At 37.0% G+C, this 25,653-nt stretch overlaps 1 protein-coding gene across 10 annotated transcripts in view; it reads left to right on the top strand.

Annotated features, from left to right (window-relative positions):
* ACAP2 (ArfGAP with coiled-coil, ankyrin repeat and PH domains 2) overlaps window positions 1-25,653 on the top strand; it is a 157,214-nt gene that overhangs the window by 76,481 nt on the left and 55,080 nt on the right. For all 10 annotated transcript variants that reach the window (XR_002337844.1, XR_002337842.1, XM_021070084.1 and 7 more), the window contains exons 5-6: window positions 17,174-17,232; window positions 19,010-19,193. Coding sequence is in view for 8 of the 10 variants with exons in the window: in XM_021070084.1 (XP_020925743.1) it covers window positions 17,174-17,232; window positions 19,010-19,193 (243 nt within the window). In the remaining 2 variants the exon portion in view is untranslated. The remainder of the gene's footprint in view (window positions 1-17,173; window positions 17,233-19,009; window positions 19,194-25,653) is intronic.

The raw sequence follows: 25,653 nt of genomic DNA, 5'->3' as shown, positions 1-25,653 counted from the left end.
TGTATCAGTTTGTATCAGGATAAAAGGGTGGATGTTCTAGAGATGGCATTTATGAATAACTTTGTGGGCTTAAATAAATGTTTGAAATAATAGAACCATTTGGGTCATTAGCCAAGATTAAACATAGATTAGGTTTAGATTATCCAGTCATTTTAAAAATATTTTTTTTGGATTCTTTTGTGATTTATTTCCTTTGTAAAAATGGATAGTACTGTTCCTTATTCCTTATAGAATGAGAATTTTGTAGGGTTGTTTTTAATTCATATGTTTTTATAAGATACCAACTCATGACTTTTCCAGAGCACGTCATATATGCTACATTCTGTTACATACTAGAGTTGGTTTGATTACTTACTTGTTTTCCTGAAACTTAGAGCTCTGTTACTGTAACGTCACTGATCACTCTTTTGAATTCTAATTTGCTTTTGGTATAAGTAACATGGAATATTTATTTGATTATTTGCTGAATGAAGTTTTAAAGTTGAATTGGGAGTTCCTCTTGTGGCTTACAGTAATGAACCCAACTAGTATCCATGAAGATGCAGGTTCGATCCCTGGCCTCACTCAGTGGGTTAAGGATCCAGTGTTGCTGTGAGGTGTGGTGTAGGTCACAGATGTGGCTGGGATCCCGCATTGCTGTGGTTCTGGTGTAGGCCAGCAGTGTAGCTCCAATTCAACCCCTTGCCTGGGACTTACCATATGCCACGGGTGTGGCCCTAAAAAGACAAAATAAATAAATAAAGTTGAATTGTTGCATAAAATTCTATGAACATGTGTAGCCTTTTTCTTTTTTATAATTTTGGTTTTGCATATTATAGCTTCCTATTCATTTGCTCAACAAATGGTTTAAGTTAATAAGAATATGGTAGTTTAGTATTTCCCAGCTGTTTCTTATCTCATGTCACAGGTAGAAATTGATGGTTGTATTTTTATGGGACGCTGTAAAAACTGTAGGGGAATGTAAAGATGTCATGTCCTATCTGGTGTGGGTAAAAAATGTTTAAATTTATTTTTTATGGAATTATAGTAAATATAAATAAATATTTAATAATTTCTTTTTAATAAAATTATGTCAAAATACAATATATAGTGTTAGGGAAGGTATTATATATTGAATTATATAATACTTTAATATATTTAAAAAATATCTTAATGAGAAATTTGCACTAGCTTCTGTGAACATTGAAAAAAAGTCTCATGAATGAAATGGTTCAAGAAATTTTTTTTTCTTTTTGTCTTTTTAGGGCTGCACACACGGCATAATGGAGATTCCCAGGCTAGGGGTCAAATCGGTGCTGTTGCTGCCGGCCTACGCCGCAGCCACGGCAACACCAGATCCGAGCCGTGTCTGCGACCTACACCACAGCTCACAGCAACGTTGGATCCTTAACCCACTGAGCAAGGCCAGGGATTGAACCTGAATCCTCATGGATGCTAGTTAGATTCGTTAACCGCTGAGCCATGATGGGAATTCCGGTTTCAAGAAATTCCTTTTTTTTTTTTTTTTTTTTCATTTTTCTATTTGTTTTAATATTTTTTTTAATTTTCCCACTGTACAGCAAAGGGGTCAGGTTATCCTTATATGTATACATTACAATTACATTTTTTCCCTCACCCTTTCTTCTGTTGCAACATGAGTATCTAGACATAGTTCTCAATGCTATTCAGCAGGATCTCCTTGTAAATCTATTCTAAGTTGTTCAAGAAATTCTTGGTCAAGATTTAAAAATTGATGATCTTGGAGGATCCGCCATTGCCATGAGCTATGGTGTAGGTCTTAGATGTGGCTCTGATCTGGCATTGCTCTGGCTGTGGTGTAGGCTGATAGCTATAGCTCCTATTTGACCCCTAGCCTGGAAACCTCTGTATGCTGCAGGTGTGGCCCTAAAAAGACCAAAAAAAAAAAAAAAAAAAAAAAAAAATCGATGATCTTTTTAAATTCTTGGCAATTGTCAATGATGACAACTTTGTCAATGTAGGTAGACATATTAGTGAAAATCAGGTGAGCATTTGTTTGCACTTTCCTTCTGATTGATGGGAGCTCGTTATCACTTATACTTAGAATTTAAATAATTCCATGTCTTTATATTATACTTTATTTATTTTTTTATTTATTTATTCTTTTGCTGTGTCTTTGGGCCGCTCCCGTGGCACATGGAAGTTCCCAGGCTAGGGGTCGAATTGGAGCTGTAGCCACTGCCTACGCCAGACCACAGCAACGCTGATCTGAGCCCTCTGCACCTACACCACAGCTCACGCAACGCCGATCGTTACCACTGAGCAAGGCAGGACGACCGCCTCATGGTTCCTAGTCGGATTCGTTAACCACTGTGCCACGATGGGAACTCCTATATTATACTTTAAAGGAGCAATCATTTATTTAGTGGAAGTGCTCTTACTTTTCTTTCACTGATACATGTAATGCTTAAATTTTTCTGGGATTAATTGAATGGATTTTGGATTTTGAATAAAATAATAATGAAACTTTTCTGTAGGTATATGTAGAAGTTGCTCTACCTATTACCCCTTCTACCCACTCCCCTAGCCCTCCCCTGGCTGCACCTGTGGTATATGGAAATTTCAGGGCCAGTGATAGAATCCAAGCCACAGTCATGACTTATGCCATAACTGTGGCAATGCTGGATCCTTAACTCACTGCACCACAGCGAGAATTCCTCTACCCACTTTTAATAATGCTCTTTATAATGTAAAAAAAAAAAAAGAAAAATAATGCTCTTGGTAGATTCAGATTATAGCACTGACTTTCCAGTGACTCATTCTCAGCCTCTTGTTACCAACATTCTGAATCCATAAAGATTATTTGTACTTGTTAATTGTCAAAAATATCAGGGATTTGGAATTCCCATTGTGGCTCAGCAGTAGCGAACGTGATCCATGAGGATTCAGGTTCCATCCCTAGCCTTGGTCAGTGGGTTAAAGGATCTGGCTTTGCTGCAAGCTGTGGCGTAGGTCTCAGATGAAGCTCAGATCTAAGTGTTGCGGTGGCTCTGGCGTTAGCTGGTGGCTACGGCTCTGATTCCACCCCTAGCCTGGGAACCTTCATATGCCGTGGGTGTGGGCCTTAAAAAGACAAGAAAAATTTACAAGGATTGCTTGAAATGAGATCATCAGATTGCAGAACTTCAGTTAGGTAAGCCATCTTTTAAAGTTAGTAACTAGCACAAAACACACCTGCAAATTGAAAGTTGTATGTCTGAAACCTTTTGAATGCTACTTATAAGTCATAAACTTGGACAAAAATTCTTCTGTTGGACAGTTGTTTTGTACGAAACAGCAGAGCATGATGTCCTCATATCATTTCTATACAGCTGATAACTTTTTATTTTTGTGATTCATTCATTTTATTTTTTTATTGATTTAATTTTTTTATATTATATTTCACATTTCTATGTCTGGATCGAATCGGAGCTGTAGCCACTGGCCTACGCCAGAGCCACAGCAACGCAGGATCCGAGCCACGTCTGTGACCTACACCACAGCTCACGGCAATGCCGGATCCTTAACCCACTGAGCAAGGGCAGGGACTGAACCCGCAACCTCATGGTTCCTAGTTGGATTCGTTAACCACTGCGCCACGATGGGAACTCCCCTAAATGAATTTTTAATGCAGATTTACATCTTGCTGTCTTTGTGGCTGCACTGTCAGTATGCAGAATTGCAATGTTTCCAAATTTATCTTCTCTATTTGTTTTACATTTTTCTTTTAGCATTTGAGTATTTCATCTCTAGAAGTTTGTTTTGATACTATGACAAACAGTTAGTGTTCTTCCAAGTAATCTCCTATTCAGAAAGTTTAACTGTTGCTGTTAATTTAAGCACAGTTATTAACATGTAGAATCATTATTCAGCTATGAATACTTTTGATGCAGCTGTCTTCTGGGTTAGTAATTATTGCTGTGTTTGTTTATCTGGCATGTCACCAAACGCATCTGTTAATTCTGTATTTGAATGTGGCATGTTTTCTATTTCTTTTGCTTCTTTGGAAATTACAAAGTTCTGACATTTTCCTTGTAGGCTGGAATATTATGCAATTTTGCAATTGTATGAGATACTCTAGGTCTTTAATTGGCTAACCTTTGAACCATATTTTTAATCTGATATTGTTATAACTAATCTCATAAAAGAATTTTGTTTATATTTTGTGTTTGCAGAATTTTAGATTACAGATGTTTTTCATTATGAAATGGATATTTTGTGTCAAAGTCCTGTGTGATTCGCATCTGCCATTGCTTTTTTAAATAACTTTCCTATAAAAATATATTTTAGTTGCAGAATCTTGGAACATTGTGTTTGTCTTCTGAATGTAATGACTTTCCAGCATCATTTAATTAAAAAGTTGTCCATTATGGTGGGAAAAAAAAATCAGTAAAAAAGAATTATATTTAAACGTGAAATTAAATAGGATTTTTTTTAAAGGTCACACCCATGGTATATGGAACTTCCTGAGCCAGAGTTTGAATCCAAGCCACAGCAGCAGCCTTCACTGCAGTTGTGGCCGCACTAGATCCTTGAACCCACTTCACCAGTGCGGGAATGGAACTTCCACTTCTACAGCCACCTGAGTGCTGCAGTTGGACTCTTAACCCACTGCACCACAGTGGGAATTCCAAAATAAGATATGTTTTAAGGTTCAAAAATTGGTAATTTGTAAAATTTTCTGAATTCTTAAAATGTTATAAATTAGATCATATTGCAAGGTTATAAAATTTGGCATTTTAGTAAAATAGAAAATATTCATTTTAGTTACTTCAAGATATGTTACACTCATGTATGATCACAAAACAAATTTTCAAAATGTTTTTGAATCTGCAAAAGCATACAATCCCATTTAAAATGATTTAATTATGTACAATTAATTTCATTTTCAAAATGTTTATTTTTTTATTTTTTATTTTTTAAAATTAATGAAATTTTATTACATTTATAGGTGTACAACGATCATCACAACCAAATTTTGTAGCATTTCCATCTCAAATCCTCAGTGCATCTTTAAAAATAATTTAAAGTAAAACAATGAAGTTTCATCAAGAGTCAGACTTTGGCTAATTAACATTAAAAGTCAAGAAGTAAGAGCTCCCCCACTCCCCCAATCAATTAATTTAATAGGAATACCTCATAGCAAATAATGATGATGCTAAGAAAGCAATCGTGTATTTTACTAGTAAGAAAAATGTAAAAAATAAGAAATAAGAGCAGTAATTGTGAGAAATAAGCCAAAGAAAGATGCGGTATTTGACATGGGGTACAAAACATAGAAGTGATGACAAACAAATTGTGACTAAAAGAGTTTTGGATGATTTCAAATGGTAATGGCAAAGGAAAAGTACAGTTTTGCCAAAGTAATGCTTATTGCATTTAGTCCCTTAGCAAAGCAAGTCATACAACTGATATTAAAATATAATTTCAGCAGTTGTTAATTTCTGAATGCTTAAAATCACTATAAAAACTTTCAAACATCAATACCTTGTGCATGACTATTGATATCTTCTCAGTTTTCTCTGTTTAACAGCCATTGCTAAATTTAGTGACTTCAAACAGCCACCATCATTTATTTGGGTAGAGCTTGGAGGGGCTTGTCTCTGCTCCTGTTGGGGTTTGCTGAGTGGCTTGTCTATGGCTGGAGGATCTAGCCGCAGCTAGATGGCTAGAGTGTGTTGCTGCAGCTGGGGTGGCTAGAATGGCTGGGGTTGGTCAGGCTTCTCCAGCCTGCTGGAGTATCTCATCCTCTAGGATTTTCCTCTTACAGTGTGGCCTCTGTCTTCAGCAGGGTAGTCAGACTTCTTAATGTGATAGCTGACCTTCAAGAGGGTGAACTTATTGGGTGTAAGACTTCTTAAAGCCTAGGCTTAGAAGTCACACAGGATCACTTCTGCTGCATCTTTTTGGTCAGAGCAACACTTGGGGCCTCCCCAGATTTAGAGTAAAAGGAAATAAACTCCACCTCTTGAGGGGATAGTGGCATGCACATGGAGGGATGAGAGGAATTGTTGGTGGCCATCCATATAGACATTCTACCATATCTTTCAGCACACCTGTAATGTGTGCCATGACCCAAGCATTGAGAACCTTTATAGTAGTAAATTGGTCCTTGTCCTTAGAGATTTTTTTTTTTTTTTTGTCTTTTGTCTTTTTTTGTTGTTGTTGCTATTTCTTGGGCCGCTTCTGCGGCATATGGAGGTTCCCAGGCTAGGGGTTGAATCGGAGCTGCAGCCACCGGCCTACGCCAGAGCCACAGCAATGCGGGATCCAAGCCGCGTCTGCAACCTACACCACAGCTCACGGCAACGCTGGATCGTTAACCCACTGAGCAAGGGCAGGGACCGAACCCGGAACCTCATGGTTCCTAGTCGGATTCGTTAACCACTGCGCCATGACGGGAACTCCTGTCCTTAGAGATTTTTTTTATGTCCTTTGGAGTATGGCATTAGAGTTAAAAAAAATCTCCCTAGGTAATTCTGACATTAAAATTTGAGAACCACTGCTTTAGATCAGTGATTCTTAAATTGTGGTCCCTGGACCAGTAGCATTAGCATAATCTTGTTAGAAGGTCAGATTTTTAGAGCCCATCCAGATCTACTGAATCATAAGCTCTGAGGCTGAAAGCCAGCAATCTGTATTTGAGTACACCTTGCAGGTGATTTTGATATATTCTAAAACATGAGAACCACTGTTTGAGAATAGGAGTTGGCAAACTACAGCTTGCAGGCCATTTTCAGCCCACTGCCCCCCCCATTTCCCTTTTCATACAAATTTTTATTAGAACACAGATAGCTCATTTGTTTCTGTATTGTCTTTGGTTACTTTGGCACAGTGGCATAGTTGAGTAGTTGTGACAGAGACCACATGGCCCATAAGCCTAAAATACTATCTAGCTCTTTACAGAAAAAAAATATGCTGACCTCTGTTCTCAAGACTATTATTGCCCATTTCCAAGGAGTGTATCTGCTGTAATACTAACTGGAAAGAGGCCCTTTTCTGCTTTAGCGAAAGTGATTTAGTGATTTAGTTGCCTTGATGAATTCTTCTTAGTGAAGTGGTGGATGAACCAAGGCTATAATCCAGACTAGTTAGAATTTCTGGGAGTAAGAACCAGGCTTCAGTAATTTTCAGAGCTCTCCAAATCATTCCAGTGTGCAGCCCAGTTTAAGAAACAATGCATTGCTTCCCCCAGACACGCCACTTGGAAATCTTGATAAATGCAGATTCTGATTCTTTAAGTCCGGGGTGGGTGTGGAGATTCTTCATGTCCAAGAAGCATTCAGGTGATGTGGATAATGCTGGTTCACACCTGGGGAACTTTAAAAATACTGATTCCTGAGTCTCATTGTTCTCTCTAGTTATCTTAGCATCAGAGTATTTAAAAGTTCCCCAGGTTATAGTGCTGCCCAACCAATTGAGAACCCTTGAGTCAGAGCAGTTGGTCTCAATCTTTGAGTAACAGAATCACCTAGTGAACTCATTAGAAAAATACAGGGGAATTCTATCCTTCTTTAGCAAACTTGGACTTTTGTATTTTCTGTTAGTTTTGCAAGTAATTTTGATTCACACCCAAGGCAGTTAAGAACCACTACCATAGAGGAATGAAGAAAGGGAGAAAGAAGAGTTTAAATAAATGTATAGGTTAGGACAGGCAGAGGTGTAGAAAAAAACAGAAACAAAGAATAAATATTCACTTGTATACTGGGACCTGTTTCTGATGATAGCAAAAAAGAGTCTTCTTAGTTTTAGGCCTATTTATTATAGGCCTCATGAAATTAACTAAAACAGTGAATCCATCGTGTCAACAGCCACAGCCTTGTGCCCTTCTGTAGATTCTGGAAAGGTCAGGAATGATTGTATTACGTAAAACTGTAAGAAGAGACTGCTGTGGTAGCTCAGTAATATTTACATGGACCACAAAGACTTTAAACTACAAAATTTCTACTCTCAGCCAATGAGACTTAAGTGGTAAGAACTGGAAATAGTTCAGTGCTATCTATGGATGTGTAGCCTTTTCTACTAAACTTCCTAGCGTATGTGCCATCTGTGTAGTGTATCTCAGCTTTCATTCTTTCTTTATCACAGCAGAGAGAGTGTTGCTTTAACTGGGTGCAAACATGAATGGGGAATAACCTGAGTGTAAGGCATTGGTTTTAATCAGCCATAAATTTATGCACTTTAGTAAGATCCTTATATAACTAACAGGTCAAATGACATTGTTGATTATTTGTCATACACATGTTTCTAGGAATAATGCTATTCATTTCCAGAAAACCGAACCTTAGCTTTTGTGTTGGTAGCTTTTTCCGACGCGCCCTCCCACCCCCAGTCTGTCATTGTGGCTTTATTATACATCCCAGGTTTTTGTGGTATATACGTGGAAGAGAAGACCTGAGATGCACTTGATTCTGAGGATGAAACAAACATTTTTTTTTTTTAAGTCTAAAGCCTAGATAAAGTCATGGATGGGTGTTTGCTGAGCACTTTGGGTGAGATCTGGATCAGAAACCCCATCTAGTCAAGATAGTAGAACTTTACACAAGGAAAATGGGAAAAATTTAGGCAAGAGTCTTGCAAAACTTCCTCTGGTACCTAACTTCCAGGGACATTGACAAGGCTGCTTTTATTTCAGTCCTTGCTTCTTCAGTCTTACAGCTTTTTACTTTCACACATCAAAAGAAATGTTGTGAATTCTCTCTTAGTGGGTTATAGATTAGTGACCTGGGATATGAGACTGAGGCAGCTCAATGCAGTAGTTCACCAGAGAAAAGAAAGTTAGTTGGGTAGTTTGTAATTGGCAAATGGGAGACAGTTTTTACTCACTTGCCTTTGCATTAGCAGCATATTTTTCACTCTAATGGAGGTGTTTAAAATAGGTAGGCTAGTAGTTCTCCTTGTGGCTCAGTGGGTTAAGAACCTGACTAGTATCCATGAGGATGCAGTTCCATTCCTGGCCTTGCTCAGTGGGTTAAGGACTTGGCTTTGCAGCAAGCTGTGGTGTAGGTTACAGATGTACCTCAGATTCAGTGTAATTGTGGCTGTGGTGTAGGCTGGCAGCTGCAGCTTCAATTTGAAACCTAGCCAGGGAATTTCCGTATGCCACAGGGAGGTGCCATAAACAGAAAAAAAATAGGTAGGCTAGATTATTGACAATCTCCTGAAATACTTCTCATTCTGTCTAAATATATGCAAAGGTTAGGTAATGCTGTATTTTGAAGAATTTAGATAGTAATGTTTTTATAGCTTTTAAACAACAGTAATAATACATAGAAAAATATTGTTTTTCTGGAATATATTGATTTTTCTAAACTGAAGAATAATTGATATAAACTGCCTATTAAAATGTGCCATTTCATAAATGTTGACATATGTATACCTCCGTAAATATGTCACCCTCAGTTAATTTAATGAACGTACCAATTATGCCTCAAAAACTTTCTTATGCCACTTTATAATTCATTCTCTAATTTGCCACCTTCTCATTCCTAGTCAGTCACTGATCTACTGTCTCATTATTAATTAGTTTGTATTTTCTAGATTTACATGTAAATGTATTTTTTTTTAGGTCTGATTTCTTTCAATGTACTTATTTTGAGAATCATGGTCTGTATATCAATAGTTTATTCCTTTTTTTAATGCTTAATGGTATTGTATTATATAGGTATATCACAATTTATTTATCCATTCATCTGTTAATGGATGTATTAGTTACCTATTGCTATATAACAGATTACCCCAAAACATAGTAACACAAGGAAATTTACTCAGTACTCTGTTATAACCTATATGGGAAAAGAATCTGAAAAGGAATGGATATATGTATATGAATTTACTTTGCATATGCCTGAAATTAACACAACTTTGTAAGTCAGCTGTATTCTAATAAAATTTAAACCCAACCAAAAAAAACCCCAAATGACAGTAAATATTTACCATCTCATAGTTTCCAGGCCTCAAATTTTTCTAGAGACTAAGCTGGGTGGTTTTGGCCCAGAGTCGTTATTTATTTATTTATTTATTTATTTATTTTTTGGCTTTTTATGGCTGCACCTGTGGCATATGGAAGTTCCCAGGCTAGGGGAGCTGTAGCCGCCAGACTTTGCCACAGCAACTTGGGATCTGAGCTGCATGTGTAATCTATACCACAGCTCACAGCAATGCCAGATCCCCAACCTCCTGAGTGAGGCCAGGAATCCAACCCATGTCCTCATGTATACTAGTCAGGTTTGTTCTGCTGAGCCACAATGGGAACTTCTGGCTCAGAGTCTTCAATTAGATTTCTGGTCAGATATCGGCTGGAGCTTCAGTCATTTGAAGGCTTCATTGGTGCCGGAGAATCCAGTTCCAAGATAGGGCCGTGCATACGGCTGTTGCCTCCAGGCCTTGGTTCCTCACAAAGAGCCTCTTTTTTTTAAATTAAAAAAAAATTTTTTTTTAGGGCTGCGCCTGTGGCATGTGGAAGTTCCGAGGCTAGGGGTTGAATCAGAGCTGCAGCTGCCAGCCTACACCACAGCCACAGCAACGTGGGATTTGAGCTGCGTCTGTGACCACACCACAGCTCACGGCAACAACCGATCTTTAACCCACTGAATGAATCCAGAGATCGAACCTGCATTCTCATGAATACTAGTCAGGTCTGTAACCCGCTGAGACACATCAGAAGCTCCACAAGGAGCATCTTTGCAGGGTTGCTTGAGTCGTTTTAACTACTTGGAATCTGCTTACTCCCAAAACAAGTGATCCAAGTATAAGGGCAAAGAAAAAGATGCAGTACTTTTCATGACTTTAGTTACTCTTTGTTACTTCTTCCATATTACCCTTTGTAAGAAATAAGTCGCTCTTAAGGAGAAAAGAATTAGGCTCCACTTTTGAAGGGAAGAATGTCAAAGAATTTGTGGGCATATTTTAAAGCTAATACAATGAACATTTGAGTTTTTTCTCCTGGTTTTGGCTATTACAAATAAAGCTGCTTATAAAAACATAACATAGGAATTCCCATTGTGGCTCAGCGGTAACGAACCTGACCTAGTATCCATGAAGACGCAGGTTGGATCCCTGGCCCTGCTCTGTGGGTTAAGGATCTGGCATTGCCGTGAGCTGTGGTGTAGGTCACAGATGCGGCTCGGATCTCGTGTTGCTGTGGCTCTGGCGTAGGCCAGCAGCTGTAGCTCCAATTCAACCTCTATCATGTGTAGTAGAAGTGATGAGAGCTGACATCCTTGCCTTGTTCCTGATCGCAGAGAGATCAGTAAATATGATTTTACTAGTGATCTTTCATTAGTAACTATGTCAGCCCTAGGTTTTTCTGTGTGCCTTAAGGATAAAGGAAATTCCCCACTATTCCTAGATTCTTGAAAATTTTTATTAGGAATGGATGTTGGATTTTGTCAAATGCTTTTTAACATCTGTTGAGATGGTCGTACGGTTCTTCTGTTTTAGCTTGTTAACATAGTAAATTGGTGGATTTTTGAATGTTAACTTAGTCTTGTAATTGGTCATGATATGTTGTCCTTTTTATGTGTTGTATGTCATTGTAAGAATTTACATGTGTTAATGAGAGATACTGGTTTGTAGCTTTCTTTTCCTGCAATGTCTTTGTCTAGTTTTGTCCCTCCTAAGAATTTTCTCTTTGAATAGATTTTCTGATAGAAAAGATTTTAAGGGGAAAAGTTTGAGTAGAATTATTTTTTTCTTAAATATTTGGTAGAATTTACCAGTGAGGATATCTTTGTGGAGGGGTTTTTCCCTTTTATTTATTTAATTTGGGAGTGACTTTTTCTGATATTTTATTAGAAGTTGAAATAGCTACTATAAATCTTCATATAGTCATTTTGTTATTGATACATTTTAAAATAATTTATAAAGAATAGTATATTTTACTCCTAAACATATTCCCATACATAAATTAAGAATTTTAATATTTTTAAAAGTTAAAAAAATTTCTTGAGGTAGAATTCAAATATAGTTAAGTTCATGCCTTAAGTATACCATTCAATGAATTTTGACAAATGCATACACTTGCATAACCTAAGTCCCTTTTAAGACCGAGATTGTTACCACTACCTAGAAAATTCTCCCATACCTTATTTTTAGAGAGTCCCAACTCACACCCTAGAGCAAGTACTGTTCTGATTTTTTTGCTTCTTCTATAACTTCATGTAAATAAAATCATATAGTATTTGTGTGTGTGTGACTTCTTTCACTTGGCATACAATTTTTTGGAATTGATCTATACTGTTACATTATCGCTAGTCTCTCCTTTTAATACCTTGTTGTGTTACTTAATTTTACACGAGGTCAGAGAACATGTTCTATATGATGTCACACTGTTGTTTTGTCCCCTGTTACACAGTCTGTTTTCCTAAATGTTAATTTTCCTGAGAATGGAATTTTCTTTTGGTTGGTTTTATGTTTATCTGTCGTTTTAGTAAACCTCATTAGTCATGGTATTTGTTTCTTCTTTTGTTTTTCAAAGTATAATTCTTTTTTTTTAATATTTTATTTTATTTTATTTTTTTTTTTGTCCTTTTGCTGTTTCTTGGGCCGCTCCCGCGGCATAGGGAGGTTCCCAGGCTAGGGGTCCAATCGGAGCTGTAGCCACTGGCCTACACCAGAGCCACAGCAACGCGGGATCCGAGCCGTGTCTGCAACCTACACCACAGCTCACGGCAACGCCGGATCGTTAACCCACTGAGCAAGGGCAGGGACCGAACCCGCAACCTCATGGTTCCTAGTCGGATTCGTTAACCACTGCGCCACGACAGGAACTCCTCAAAGTATAATTCTTCTAGCTTTACAAAGTTTGGTTTTACATAGGTAAATTCTGGAGTGTTTTCCATTTCTCTTTCATAGAGGTTTAACATTTACGATGGCATTTTCTAGTATTATAAATATTTTCAAGCATACAGCAAAGCTGGATTGTACAGTATACATCCCTCTATACATCATGTAGATTCTACCATTATTTCTGTACTTGCTTTGTCATGTGCCTGTACATCTATCCATCAAGCTATGGTAGCATTTTAACTATTCTTTAAAAAACATTTTATACTTTGATTTAGACAAGGAAGTCTATGTGAAAATAAATTCTCCTGGATATTATCTCTTTTTTTTTTATTACTCAAATGAATTTAATCACATCTGTAGTTGTATAATGATCATAACAATCTGATTTCACAAGATTTCCATCCCACAGCCCAAGCACATCCCCCCACCCCCCAAACTGTCTCCTCCAGAGACCATAAGTTCTTCATTGTCTGTGAATCAGCATCTGTTCTGCAAATAAGTTCAATCTGTCCTTTTTTCAGATTCCACATGTCAGTGAAAGCATTTGACGATGGTGTCTCATTGTATGGCTGACTTCACTTAGCATGATAATTTCTAGGTCCATCCATGTTACTAAAAATGCTGGTATTTTGTTCTTTTTAATGGCTGAGTAATATTCCATTGTGTATATGTACCACATCTTCTTGATCCACTCCTCTGTCAATGGACATTTAGGTTGTTTCCATGTTTTGGCTTTTGCAAATAGTGCTGCAGTGAACATCGGAGTACATGTGCCTTTGTGAGCCATGGTTTTCTCTGGATAGATGCCCAGGAGTGGGATTGCTGGATCAAATGGTAGTTCTATGTTTAGTTTTCTGAGGCATCTCCATACTGCTTTCCACAGTGGTTGCACAAATTTGCAGTCCCACCAACAGTGTACCAGAGTTCCTTTTTCTCCACACCCTCTCCAGCACTTATTGTTTGTAGACTTATGGATGATGGCCATTCTGGTTGGTGTAAGGTGGTACCTCATCGTGGTTTTGATTTGCATTTCTCTAATAATGAGTGATGTTGAACATCTTTTCATGTGTTTTTTGGCCATCTGTATGTCTTCTTTGGAGAACTGTCTATTTAGATCTTCTGCCCATTTTTGGATGGGGTTGTTTGTTTTTTTGGTACGCAGCTTATTAATTCTTTTAAAAATCTTCATATCTGTTCTCTTGTTCTTCATATTTTAAAGTTACTTTATTATTTTTTCCTTCACTTTGTTGGGTATAATTGAAATACAGCGCTATATAAGTTTTAGGTATATAGCTATAATGATTTGATTTATGTACACGTGAAATGATTACTGCAGTAAGTTTAGTGAATATCTATTATATAGATACAATATTAAAGAAAGAAGAATTTTTTTTTCTGGTGATGAGAACTCTTATATAGCAGTGTGAATTGTATTTATTGTATACATTACATCCCTAGTACTTATTTATCTTATAAGTGGAAGTTTGTTCCTTTTGACTGCCTTTATCCAGTTCTCCTTGTCCCCATCCTCTGCTAGCTACAAATATGATCTCTTTTTCTATGAGTTTGTTTTTGAGGTATAATTGGTTTATAACACGTTAGTTTCTGGTATACATCATAGTGATTCAATATTTGTATACATTTCAAAATATCCACTATGATAATTCAATTTGTCATCTGTCATTGTACAAAGATATTATTATGTAATTATTAGCAGTATTCCCCAGACCATATGAATTGACTCATTTATTTTGTAACTGAATGTTTGAACCTCTTAATCTCCCTCACCTTTTTCTCTCCTCCCCCCACCCTTCTCCCTTGTGGTTCCCACCTGTTTGTTCTTTGTATCTCTAACTCTGTTTCCCTTTATTATGTTTGTTCGTTTGTTTTGTTTTTTAGATCTCTCATATCAGTGAAATCATATAGTATTTGTCTTTTTCTGTGTTACTCATTTCACATAGCATAATAACCCCTAGGTTCATGCACGGTGTCACAAATGTCAAATATTGGAAGTCCTTGCCACAGCAGTCAGACAAAAAGAAATAAAAGGAATCCAGATTAGAAAGGGAGATGTAAAACCGTCAATGTTTGCAGATGACATGATATTATATAGAAAATCTTAAAGATGCCATCAAAAAACTATTGGAGGAGTTCCCGTCATGGCGCAGTGGTTAACGAATCCGACTAGGAACCATGAGGTTGCAGGTTCGGTCCCTGCCCTTGCTCAGTGGGTTAACGATCCGGCATTGCCGTGAGCTGTGGTGTAGGTTGCAGACGTGGCTCGGATACTGCGTTGCTGTGGCTCTGGCATAGGCTGGCAGCTACAGCTCCGATTCGACCCCTAGCCTGGGAATCTCCATATGCCGCAGGAGCGGCCCAAAGAAATAGCAAAAAAAAAAAACCAAACAAAAAAAAAAAACTATTGGAACTTGTCAGTGAATTCAGTAAAGTTGCAGGATATAAAACTGATACGCAGAAATCTTTTGCATTTCTATACACTAACAATGAAGTAATCAAACAATTCCACTTATGGTTGCATCCTAAAGAATCAAATACCTGGGAATAAATCTAATCAAGGAAGTAAAAGACATACGCTTGAAAAATTATAAGACACTGATGAAGGAAATTGAAGACAACAAAAGTAGATGGAGATATATCCTTTGCTCACAGATTTGAAGAAGTAATATTTTAAAAATTACTATACTACCTGAGGCATTGCAGAGATTCAGTGTAATCCATATTAAAATACCGATGACATTTTTCAAAGAACTAGAAAAAATACTTCTAAAATTTGTGTGGAAATACAAAAGACCTCAAATAGCCAAAACAATCTTAAGAAAGAAAAACAAAGCTGGAGGTATCATGTGCCCTGATTTCAAAATGTATTGCAAAGCTACTATTAATCAAAACAGTATGGTACTGGCATAAAAACAGACGCATAGCTCAGTGAAACAGAATAGAGAGCCTAGGAATGAACCCACATTTATATGGGCAATTAATTTGTGACAAAGGAAGTAAGACTACATAATGGGGGAAAGGTAGCCTCTTCAATAAATGGTTTTAGGAAAACTGGACAGCTGTATGCAAAAGAATCAAGTGATTACTTTCTCACACAATACAGAAATAAACGCAAAATGGATTAAAGACTTAACTCTAAGATCTGACACATTATAAAACTTCTGAAAGAAAAATAGGCAGTATGTTCTTTATTCATTTGTTTTTGGGCCACACCTATGGCATGTGGAAGTTCTCAGGCCAGGACTTAAACCCTTGCCACCGCAGTGACTCAAGCCACTGCAGTGACAGAGCTGTATCCTTAACCCACTGAATCACAAAAGAACTCTGGCAGTATGCTCTTTGACATCTGTCTTAGCAATATGTTTTTTTAGATGTGTCTCCACAGGTAAGGGAAACAAGCAAAAATGAACAAATGGGACTACATCAAACCAAAAATACTTTTATACAGTGAAGGAAACCATCAACAAAGTGAAAGGCAGAGCCTACTAAATGGGAGAAGATGTTTGCAATGTCATATCCAACAAGGGGCTACTATGTAAAATATACAAGGAACTCATACAACTCAACATCAAAGCAACAACAACAAAAAAACCCCAGTCTAATTAAAAAATAGAGGACCCGAGTAGACATTTTCCTAAAGAAGATATACAGATGGTCAGCAGGCACATGGAAAGATGCTTGCCATATCAAAACCACAATAAGATACCACCTCACACTTGTCAGAATGGCATTTATCAAAAAGATAACAATAAGTGTTGGTGAGGATATGGAGAGAGGGAGACCCTTGTGTGCTATTGATGGGAATTAAGTAACCATATGCAAGCTGTGAGAAATGAAGTTTTATTCTTGTCTTTAATCTTAGCAACCATTTAAGTTAAAGGGCCATATGATACTTGAATTCAGAATGTAAAACATTTAAATCCACAGATCTTTCCAAATGATAAACCTCTCACCAAGGTATAAGGCAGGTCTAGACTTGTTTTCACTTGTTGTGTTTAATGTATTGGAGTTAAGAAATTTCTGTGGTGGCTAGAGTAGAATTTGTACTTCTCATTTAAGTTGTCTTCCAAAGCCTGAATTAGGATCAAGGAAATAAATTGCTCTACTGATTGAGCATTGTATTTAAATATTAATGTAGATTTGAATTCATTTCTAAATAGAACTAATTTTGTTTTTTAAGCAGAGGATATTGGCTTAAAAATCAGTTGGTTTCTTTTAAAAATATTTATTTCTTATGTAGTCTTCCCTAAGAAATATAAGTGTTATTAGGATTGGAATGTTGTGGGAGGAATATAGTATTTTCAGAACTAAATGAAAATTAGTTTCTTTATTTCTTATTTTTCTAATTGTTTAATGTTCCTTCTTTTAGATCCTATTTGACCAAACTCAGAGATCAATTAAGGCACAGCTTCAGAACTTTGTTAAAGAGTAAGTCAATTGCAGTGAATACAACAGAAAAGCAACTAGTTAATTATCACATCTGGGAGCTGGTATCTTTTGAGAGAACTTATGAACCATGACTTACTGAAAATATTGAAATTATTGTTTATTTTTTTGCTTTGTGAAATTTTTGTTGCATTTCTTTCCAAATTACTTTGTAAAAGAATCATACTTTATGCCTTTCAATGAATCATTATACTATGAACCTTGTGTTCAGAATATATAGCTCAAATTGTTATAGATAAAACATTTTTCTCCTTTTTATGGTCACACCTGCGGCATATGGAAGTTTCTGGGCCAGGTTGAATCGAAGCTGAAGCTTATGCCACAGTCACAGCAACACTAGATCTGAGCTGCATCTGTTACCTGCCCTGCTGTTTGCAGCAACACCAGATCCTTGTCCCACTGAGCCAGGCCAGTGATCAAAACTCACATCCTCACAGAGATATCAGGTCCTTAACCCACTGAGCCATGACAGGAACTCCAAAACATTAAAAAAAAATGTAAATAAATAAGTGGTTGAAATACTATCAGTTATTATAGTTGTCTCACTATGCTATTTTCTTTAAAGAGAAGATAATAGAATATATAAGAGTGAGTAATGAAGTGCATAATAAGTAATGAAAGTGAACCTTTTTTGTCACATTCATCACATTTGGTATGTACACTAAAATGAATCTAGAAATAATCTAGGAAAGTTTTCCTTTTTCACCTTAATAATTCAGTTTTTCTCTATTAACTCCTGCCTGAGAATATATTAAATTATAAAGTTGATTATGATATAGTATTCAGATATTATAAGCTGTAAATAGTGGCAGATCTTATGAACATAATGCATTGATGTTTTAGTTGGTTAGAATTTGTTGTCCTGGGGGTGATGTCTTGCAGATTGTTTATAAATTACTTTATAATATACTAATATTGAGAATGTCCTTATAGACTGTATACATGAAAATTTATGGTTTCTTAGAAAGAGTTTAAAGTCTCTGCTAGGCGTACTTTATTATTATTATTTTAAAATCTTTTGTCTTCAAGTTATTTTGCCTTGATAGAAAAAATAAAAGCAGAGGGATGTTAGGTATTTACCTAAGATCATTGATGAATTGAGGTTTCAGACTTTCAGGCTATTGAAATGGATACAGTTGCCCTTTATTGGTACATAATTCTTTTAGAGAGCATTATGTGTGTGTTTATTAAGAATATATTCGTGTCCTTTGGCCCACTGATTTTCTTCAACAAGAAATGAATATTATTTCTTAAAGTGTGGTCTATAGGCTACCACAACAATATAATCAAGGATGTGTCTTAAGGAAACCCCTCAGGTTTCTAGGATTTATCCCAAAGACATGAAGAGTTATAATCTTTGGGAGAAGACCCTTGGAATTTACATTTTAAACAAGTTCTCTATGGTATATAAAACTGTTGAAAAATCATTAAATATTAAATATTTAAATATTGGTTCATGTCCCTGAATTTGTCTTTAGAAAAATAACTAACTTAGCTTTTTATGTTTCTGTAATGTTAATTTGATAATTTATTTTTTACCTCAAATTGTATAGATTTAAGTAAGGAAGTGTCAGCTGACTATATCAGGAATAATATGTACTTAGAAATCAATATATATGTTAGTTGGAAGAGCTATTGAGGGTCATTGCACAGTGAATCAAATAAGTAGAGGAACATAAGAATTAAATTTTAAATGTTACTTGGCTAAAGTTTTTGATTAAGAAAGTTTTATGAAAGTTTCACTATGTTAATATTTTAGAGATCTTAGAAAATTCAAAGATGCCAAGAAGCAGTTTGAAAAAGTCAGTGAAGAAAAAGAAAATGCATTAGTAAAAAATGCTCAAGTACAAAGAAACAAACAGCATGAAGTTGAAGAAGCCACAAACATTCTGACAGCAACAAGAAAATGTTTTCGACACATTGCCCTTGATTACGTACTGCAGGTATAGTTATTATATTTTTTCAAAAAATGCTTACTGAATATGTCATTGCTTTTGAGCAATTGGACTGGAGGGACTAAGTAATACTATTTCTTTGAGTTCAAGATTGAACCATGACCTTTTGTGAAAAATTTTCATGTGTCTGTGTGTCATCTGTATGCACATATATGTTTGCAGATGTATGTACCTTTGGTTCTGATTTCTTTCCCTGTTCACTTAACATGGTATTTTTTCCCCTTTCTGTGTTTTGTGAAAAGCATTATTAATTACTGTATTTGCTTCCGTGGAGATGCTGTGTCAATTAAGATCCAGTTATTAGATGTAGTGTTGCCAGTTTTTACTGGCAGTAGTGGAAATAGCATTTTCAATGATTATAAATGATAACGTTTTTGTATACAGATCTTTTGCCTCATCTCTGGTTATTTCCTTCTCTCTCTCTTTTTTTTCTTTTAGGGTTACAGGTGTGGAATATGGAAGTTCCCAGACTAGGGGTCGAATTGCAGCTGAAGCCGCTGGCCTATGCTACAGCTACAGCAACGCCAGATCCAAGCCGTATCTGTGACCTACACCACAGCTCACGGCATCACCGGATCCTTGATCTACTGAGTGAGGCCAGGGATTGAACCCGCATCCTCATGGATACTAGTCAGATTTGTTTCTGCTGCGCCACAACCAGAACTCCCTGACTGTTTCTTTAGAGTAGATTCTTAGACATATGAAGGCTCACGATATTGCCAAATGAAAAAATCTTTCTAGAAACAGTGTACTCAAACTTGCATTAGGTGCTGCTTTTGAAAAGTAGAGACCAGTATTTGGTAAGTTGCCATATGATCTGGGACAGGGGAATCCCCCATAGATTGTTGACTTAACAGTGGTCACAGAGTATTTCTTAAAAAAATACTGAAGTAACCATATGCAAATTAGTTTTTAAAAACTATTCAGATAGTTTTGCAGAAGAAGTTGACTTTTAAGATTTTTTTCTATTAAGTTTCTAGTCAGTAAGTGGGAAGTTAAATTTTTGAAAATGAAATGCACTCCATTTATTAATGAAAGGCTTCTGGAGTGGAGTGGTCTCTTAGCTACCTCACCTTTCTAGCACTTCTGCAGTAGTATGAGTACTGAGTTTGCCTACCCCATTCTACTGAAATGGCTCATGTTAAGGTCTTATTCATGAAATACATTTTGCTTTTTAACCGACTTCACTATTGTGTTCCACTGAAATGGTAGACCATACTCTTTCTTGAAACATAACTTTCGTCTCCATGTATCTTAGACCACTTTTAGGTTTCTTAGCTACTATTTCTTTTCAGCTTCCACCTTGGGTTTCTATCTTTTGTCTGCCTTTTCAATCTCTTTTTAGGGTTTCATCTTTGGTTTTGTTGTTTTCTGATTTTATGATTTCTCTTACAGTTTCATTATGCCCTTTGCTTGAATTACTGCCATATATAGGTGAAAAAAAGCTGTTTTCCTCAGAAGTACTTCACTCTTTTTGTGTTGGAAATGGAAATGTCTTCTTCTCAAATGGCTTCTTATGGCTGTTACCTAACTGAGTGGTGTCACCCTCTTAATAATAGAAGTTCAAAGTTGGAGAATCACGTCATATATTCTGCTTTGTTCTCAGCTTCTATATCTGTCAGTCAGAATTGCCTTGAAAAGTTCTGTGTACCTCTTAAATCTGTTGTTCCTCACTCTTTTGCAGCCCCAACACAGTTCTTGTCTGGAGTATTAAGATGTTCTTATAAAAAGATTGATCTTTCTTGCCTTGCTTTTACCCACCCATTAGCAGTTCTTTCTCTGTTCTGTGATCAGAGTTACTCAAACTTCTCCAGGCGGAATGAATCATTCTTGCTTCTGCTTCTTCTGTGCTGCCATAATGTTGTTATACACATTGCTGTTAGAACACTTATTGTAATTATTTACTTACATGTCCTAGATGATATCCCTTTCCTCTACACCAATGATTAGAAAATAGGTAATGTTTTTTGAAAGAATGTACAGCTTAATTTAAAATTTTATTTGGGGAGGGTGAAATTAGCTAAAATAGTCATTATTACCCAACTTACACACTATAAACTATCCATTTCCTTTGGTGTCCATTCATCAGTTTCAAGTTAGGACCTTACCTCTCATAACTATTAGCTCATTTGATTCTTCTAATGAGAACTGTTGTATTATTTTATTATATGGCGAAAGTATCTATTTAGGAGAATAGTAAGTAATAAATATTCAAATTTATAGTTTGTTATGCTTTACTAGAAATATTTGAATATACTTTTGTTTTTTCAAATATATGCTATTTTTCACTTCTAAACAGGCATTTTAAACATTTTCCTAAGGTTTTCTTTAGGACATTTGAAAGTTAATATATTTATTCCTTAAAACTGAATGGGGAGTTCCCGTTGTGGTTCAGTGGAAACGAATCTGACTAGTATCCCTGAGGATGCAGGTTTGATCCCTGGCCTTGCTCAGTGGGTTAAGGATCCGGCGTTTCTGTGTGCTGTGGTGTAGGTCACAGACGCGACCTGTATCTGGCATTGCTGTGGTAGGTCAGTGGCTACAGGTCTGATTTGACCCCTAGCGTTGGGAACCTCTGTGTGCCTCAGGTGCAGCCCTAAAAAGGCAAAAAAATCCCCCAAAACCAAAAAACCCCGCACAACTGAATAGACCTTGAAACAGATATGCAGAAGAAACTAGTGCTTAATTAAGCAAAGTTATTTAAATTTTTATTTTTTTTAATTCAATGAGTTTTTTTACATTTGTAGTTGTATAGCAATCATCACAACCCAACTTTATAGCATTTCTGTCCCAACCCCCCCCAGTCCAGCCCCCCAAATTGTCTCCTTGAAAACCATAAGTTTTTTAAATTCTGTGAGTCAGTATCTGTGTCCACTGTATCCTTTTTTTAGATTCCACATATAGGTGAGAGCATATGATGTTGGTGTTTCACTGTCTGACTAACGTCACTTAGCATGATAATTTCTGGGTCCATCCATGTTGCTGCAAATGCAATTATTTCTTTCCTTTTTTATGGCTGTGTAATATTCCATTGTGTATATGTACCACATCCTCTTTATCCACTCCTCTGTCAGTGGACATTTGGGTTGTTTCCATGTCTTGGCTATTGTATTTAGTGCTGCATGTATCTTTGGAGTACATGTATCTTTTTGCGTTGTGGTTTTCTCTGGATAGATGCCCAGGAGTGGGATTGTTGGATCAAATGGTAATTCTATTTTTAGTTTTTTGAGGAATCTCCATACTGTTTTCCATAGTGGTTGTATCAATTTACATTTCTACCAACAGCGTAATAGGGTTCCTTTTCTCCACACCCTCTCCAGCACTTATTGTTTGTAGACTTATGGATGATGGCCATTCTGGCTGGCGTAAGGTGGTACTTCATAGTGGTTTTGATTTGCATTTTTCTAATAATTGGTGATGTTGAGCATTTTTTCATGTGCCTGTTGGCTATCTGTATATCTTCTTTGGCGAATTAGATCTGCCCATTTTTTGATGGGGTTGTTTGTTTTTTTGGTATTGAGATGTAGGAGGTATTTATAAACTTTAGAGATTAATCCCATGTCAGTCGTTTTCCTTTGCAAGTATTTTCTCCCATTCTTTGGGTTGTCTTTTTGTTTTGTTTAGGGTTTTCCTTTGTTGTACAGAAGCTTATAAGTTTAATTAGGTCCCATTTGCTTATTTTTGTTTTTATTGTCATTACTCTGGGAGGTGGATCAGAGAAGATATTGCTGTGGTTTATGTCAGAGGGTTTGGTCTATGTTTTCCTCTAAGAGTTTTTCTAATTTCATTCTTTTACATGTAGTTGTCCAGTTTTAGATTTTTCTTCATTTGTTTTTATTTTCTGATCAGTGCTTTAAAATTATCCTATTAGGAGTTCCCGTCGTGGCGCAGTGGTTAACGAATCCGACTAGGAACCATGAGGTTGTGGGTTCGATCCCTGCCCTTGCTCAGTGGGTTAACGATCCGGCGTTGCCGTGAGCTGTGATGTAGGTTGCAGACGCGGCTTGGATCTGGCGTTGCTGTGGCTCTGGCGTAGGCAGGTGGCTACAGCTCCGATTAGACCCCTAGCCTGGGAACCTCCATATGCTGCGGGAGCAGCCCAAGAAATAGCAACAACAACAACAACAACAAAGACAAAAAGACAAAATAAATAAATAAATAAATAAATAAATAAAATAAAATTATCCTATTAAAAAACAGGCAGAGTATTCAGTGGGAAGGACGTACTCTAAAGGCAGATATTCTATAATCTTTTGACAGTTTTTAGAAAAAAGTGAATAGTTCTTTTTGTATGTAAACATTTTATTCATTAAGTGTATATGTAAGAACGGACAAAAATAAAATGATTTTCTAAAATGAATTTCTAGAGTTGGGAGAGATAGTACAAAAGGCAACTTTCATAATTTAGTGATCTTTCAATAGTTTAGTCTAATTAAAATATTTGTTTAAAGTCCATTAATTTATTTAACAAATGCTTATTGAGTACTTAACATAGACAATTTGGGATGTAGAACTGGGAGTAAGGCAAAACCTTGCTCTCATGGAACATATGTTTTAGCTGGGGAAAAGACATAAATATATAAGAAAGTATAAGATAGTCATGAAAACTACAAAGAAAATACATAGGGTTGATATACTAAAGAGTGCTTAAAGGCCTACTTTTAAAAAAAGTTTTATTTATTTATTTATTGGGTGACACCTGTGGCATATGGAAGTTTCTAGGCTATGGGTCAAATTGGAGCTGTAGCCTCCGGCCTACACCACAGCCACAGCAACACGGGATCCTTAACCCACTGAGTGAGGCCAGGGATCGAAACAGCATCCTCATGGATCCTAGTTAGGTTCGTTACCACTGAGCCACAATGGGAACTCCCTTAAAGGCCTACTTTAGACTTTTGTGAAGAAGTGCTATTTAAGCTGGTACTTGATAGATAAGAGCCTGTGCCCATCTGGGCATAAAAACCATGGCATGAAGACAGAACATATATAGAATGTAGGCATTGAGGTGGGAGTAGTTTTGGGTTGTGGTTGGAGCGCGGGAAGAGGGAAGGTTGGAGTTCCCGTTGTGGTGCAGCGGAAACGAATCCGACTAGGAGCCATGAGGTTGCAGGTTCAATCCCTGGCCTTGCTCAGTGGGTTAAGGATCCAGCATTGCCATGAGCTGTGGTGTATGTAGGTCACAGACGCAGCTCGGATCTGGCATTGCTGTGGCTGTGGTGTAGGCCAGTGGCTACAGCTCCAATTAGACCCCTAGCCTGGGAACCTCCATATGCTGTGGGTGCGGCCCTGAAAAGACAAAAACAAAAAAACAAAAAAAACAAAGGGGGAAGTTAGTAGAAAATTGGGTTGGAGAGGTAATCAGGAGCCTCATCACAAAGGGCCTTGGAGGTTGTAGTAGGGAGTTGGGAGATTTCAAGGTAGATGTAATATGATCTTATTTATTGTTTAAAAAGATCACTGTGGTTGCTATGTGAAGAATGGAGTAAGGAGTCCAGAGTAGAAACAGACTGGTTCATAGATTGTCGCAACACTCAGGAAAAGATGTGGAGATTGGTGGTAATGGTGAAAAGTAATAAGTATTTGTATTAAAGATAAGTATTGAAGGATCTTCTTTTTTTTTGTGTGTGTGTTTTTTAGGGCTGCACACACAGTATATGGAGGTTCCCAGGCTAGGGGTTGAATCAGAGCTGCAGCTGCCGGCCTACACCACAGCCACAGCAATGTGGGATCTGAGCTACGTCTGTGATGTACACCACATCATGGTAGTGCTGGATTTCCAACCCACTGAGCAAGGCCAGAGATTGAACCCAAATCCACATGGATACTAGTCAGATTCGTTTCCCCTGTGCCACAACGGGAATCCCTGAAGGGTCTTTTTTTTTTTTTTTTTTTTTTTTTTCCCGTCTTTTCTAGGGCCGCACCCATGGCATATGGAGGTTCCCAGGCTGGGGTCTAATCAGAGCTGTAGCCGCCGGCCTATGCCAGGGCCACAGCAACGCGGGATCCGAGCTGAGCCTGCAACCTACACCACAGCTCACCGCAACACTGGATCCTTAACCCACTGAGCAAGGCCAGGGATTGAACTCGCAACCTCATGGTTCCTAGTTGGATTCGTTAACCACTGAGCCATGATGGGAATTCCTCCCTGAAGGATCTTAATGACTGGTTAAATAAGGAGGGTGGAGAAAAGATGGAATTATAAGAAATTCAAGTATTTATCAAGGTAATGGTTTAATCAGTACAATTTTATGGTTTTAAACATGGCCAGTTTTTCCTTTGAGTTGAAAAATGGAATGAATTTTGTTGGTATGTTTTTCTTAACTGTTTTTGCAAAAAGGTTAAAATTTTTGTTTTTGTTTACTTTTCTGGAAAAGTATTAAAGTGTTAGAATAAGCAAATTTTACAATGTTTCATTCTGGGTTAGTTTTTAGAATAATGCTTAAGTGAT

Source organism: Sus scrofa, chromosome 13 (genome assembly GCF_000003025.6).
Source record: "Sus scrofa isolate TJ Tabasco breed Duroc chromosome 13, Sscrofa11.1, whole genome shotgun sequence".
Taxonomy (NCBI): Eukaryota; Metazoa; Chordata; class Mammalia; order Artiodactyla; family Suidae; genus Sus; species Sus scrofa.
This window is presented reverse-complemented; position numbering and strand designations above follow the sequence as displayed.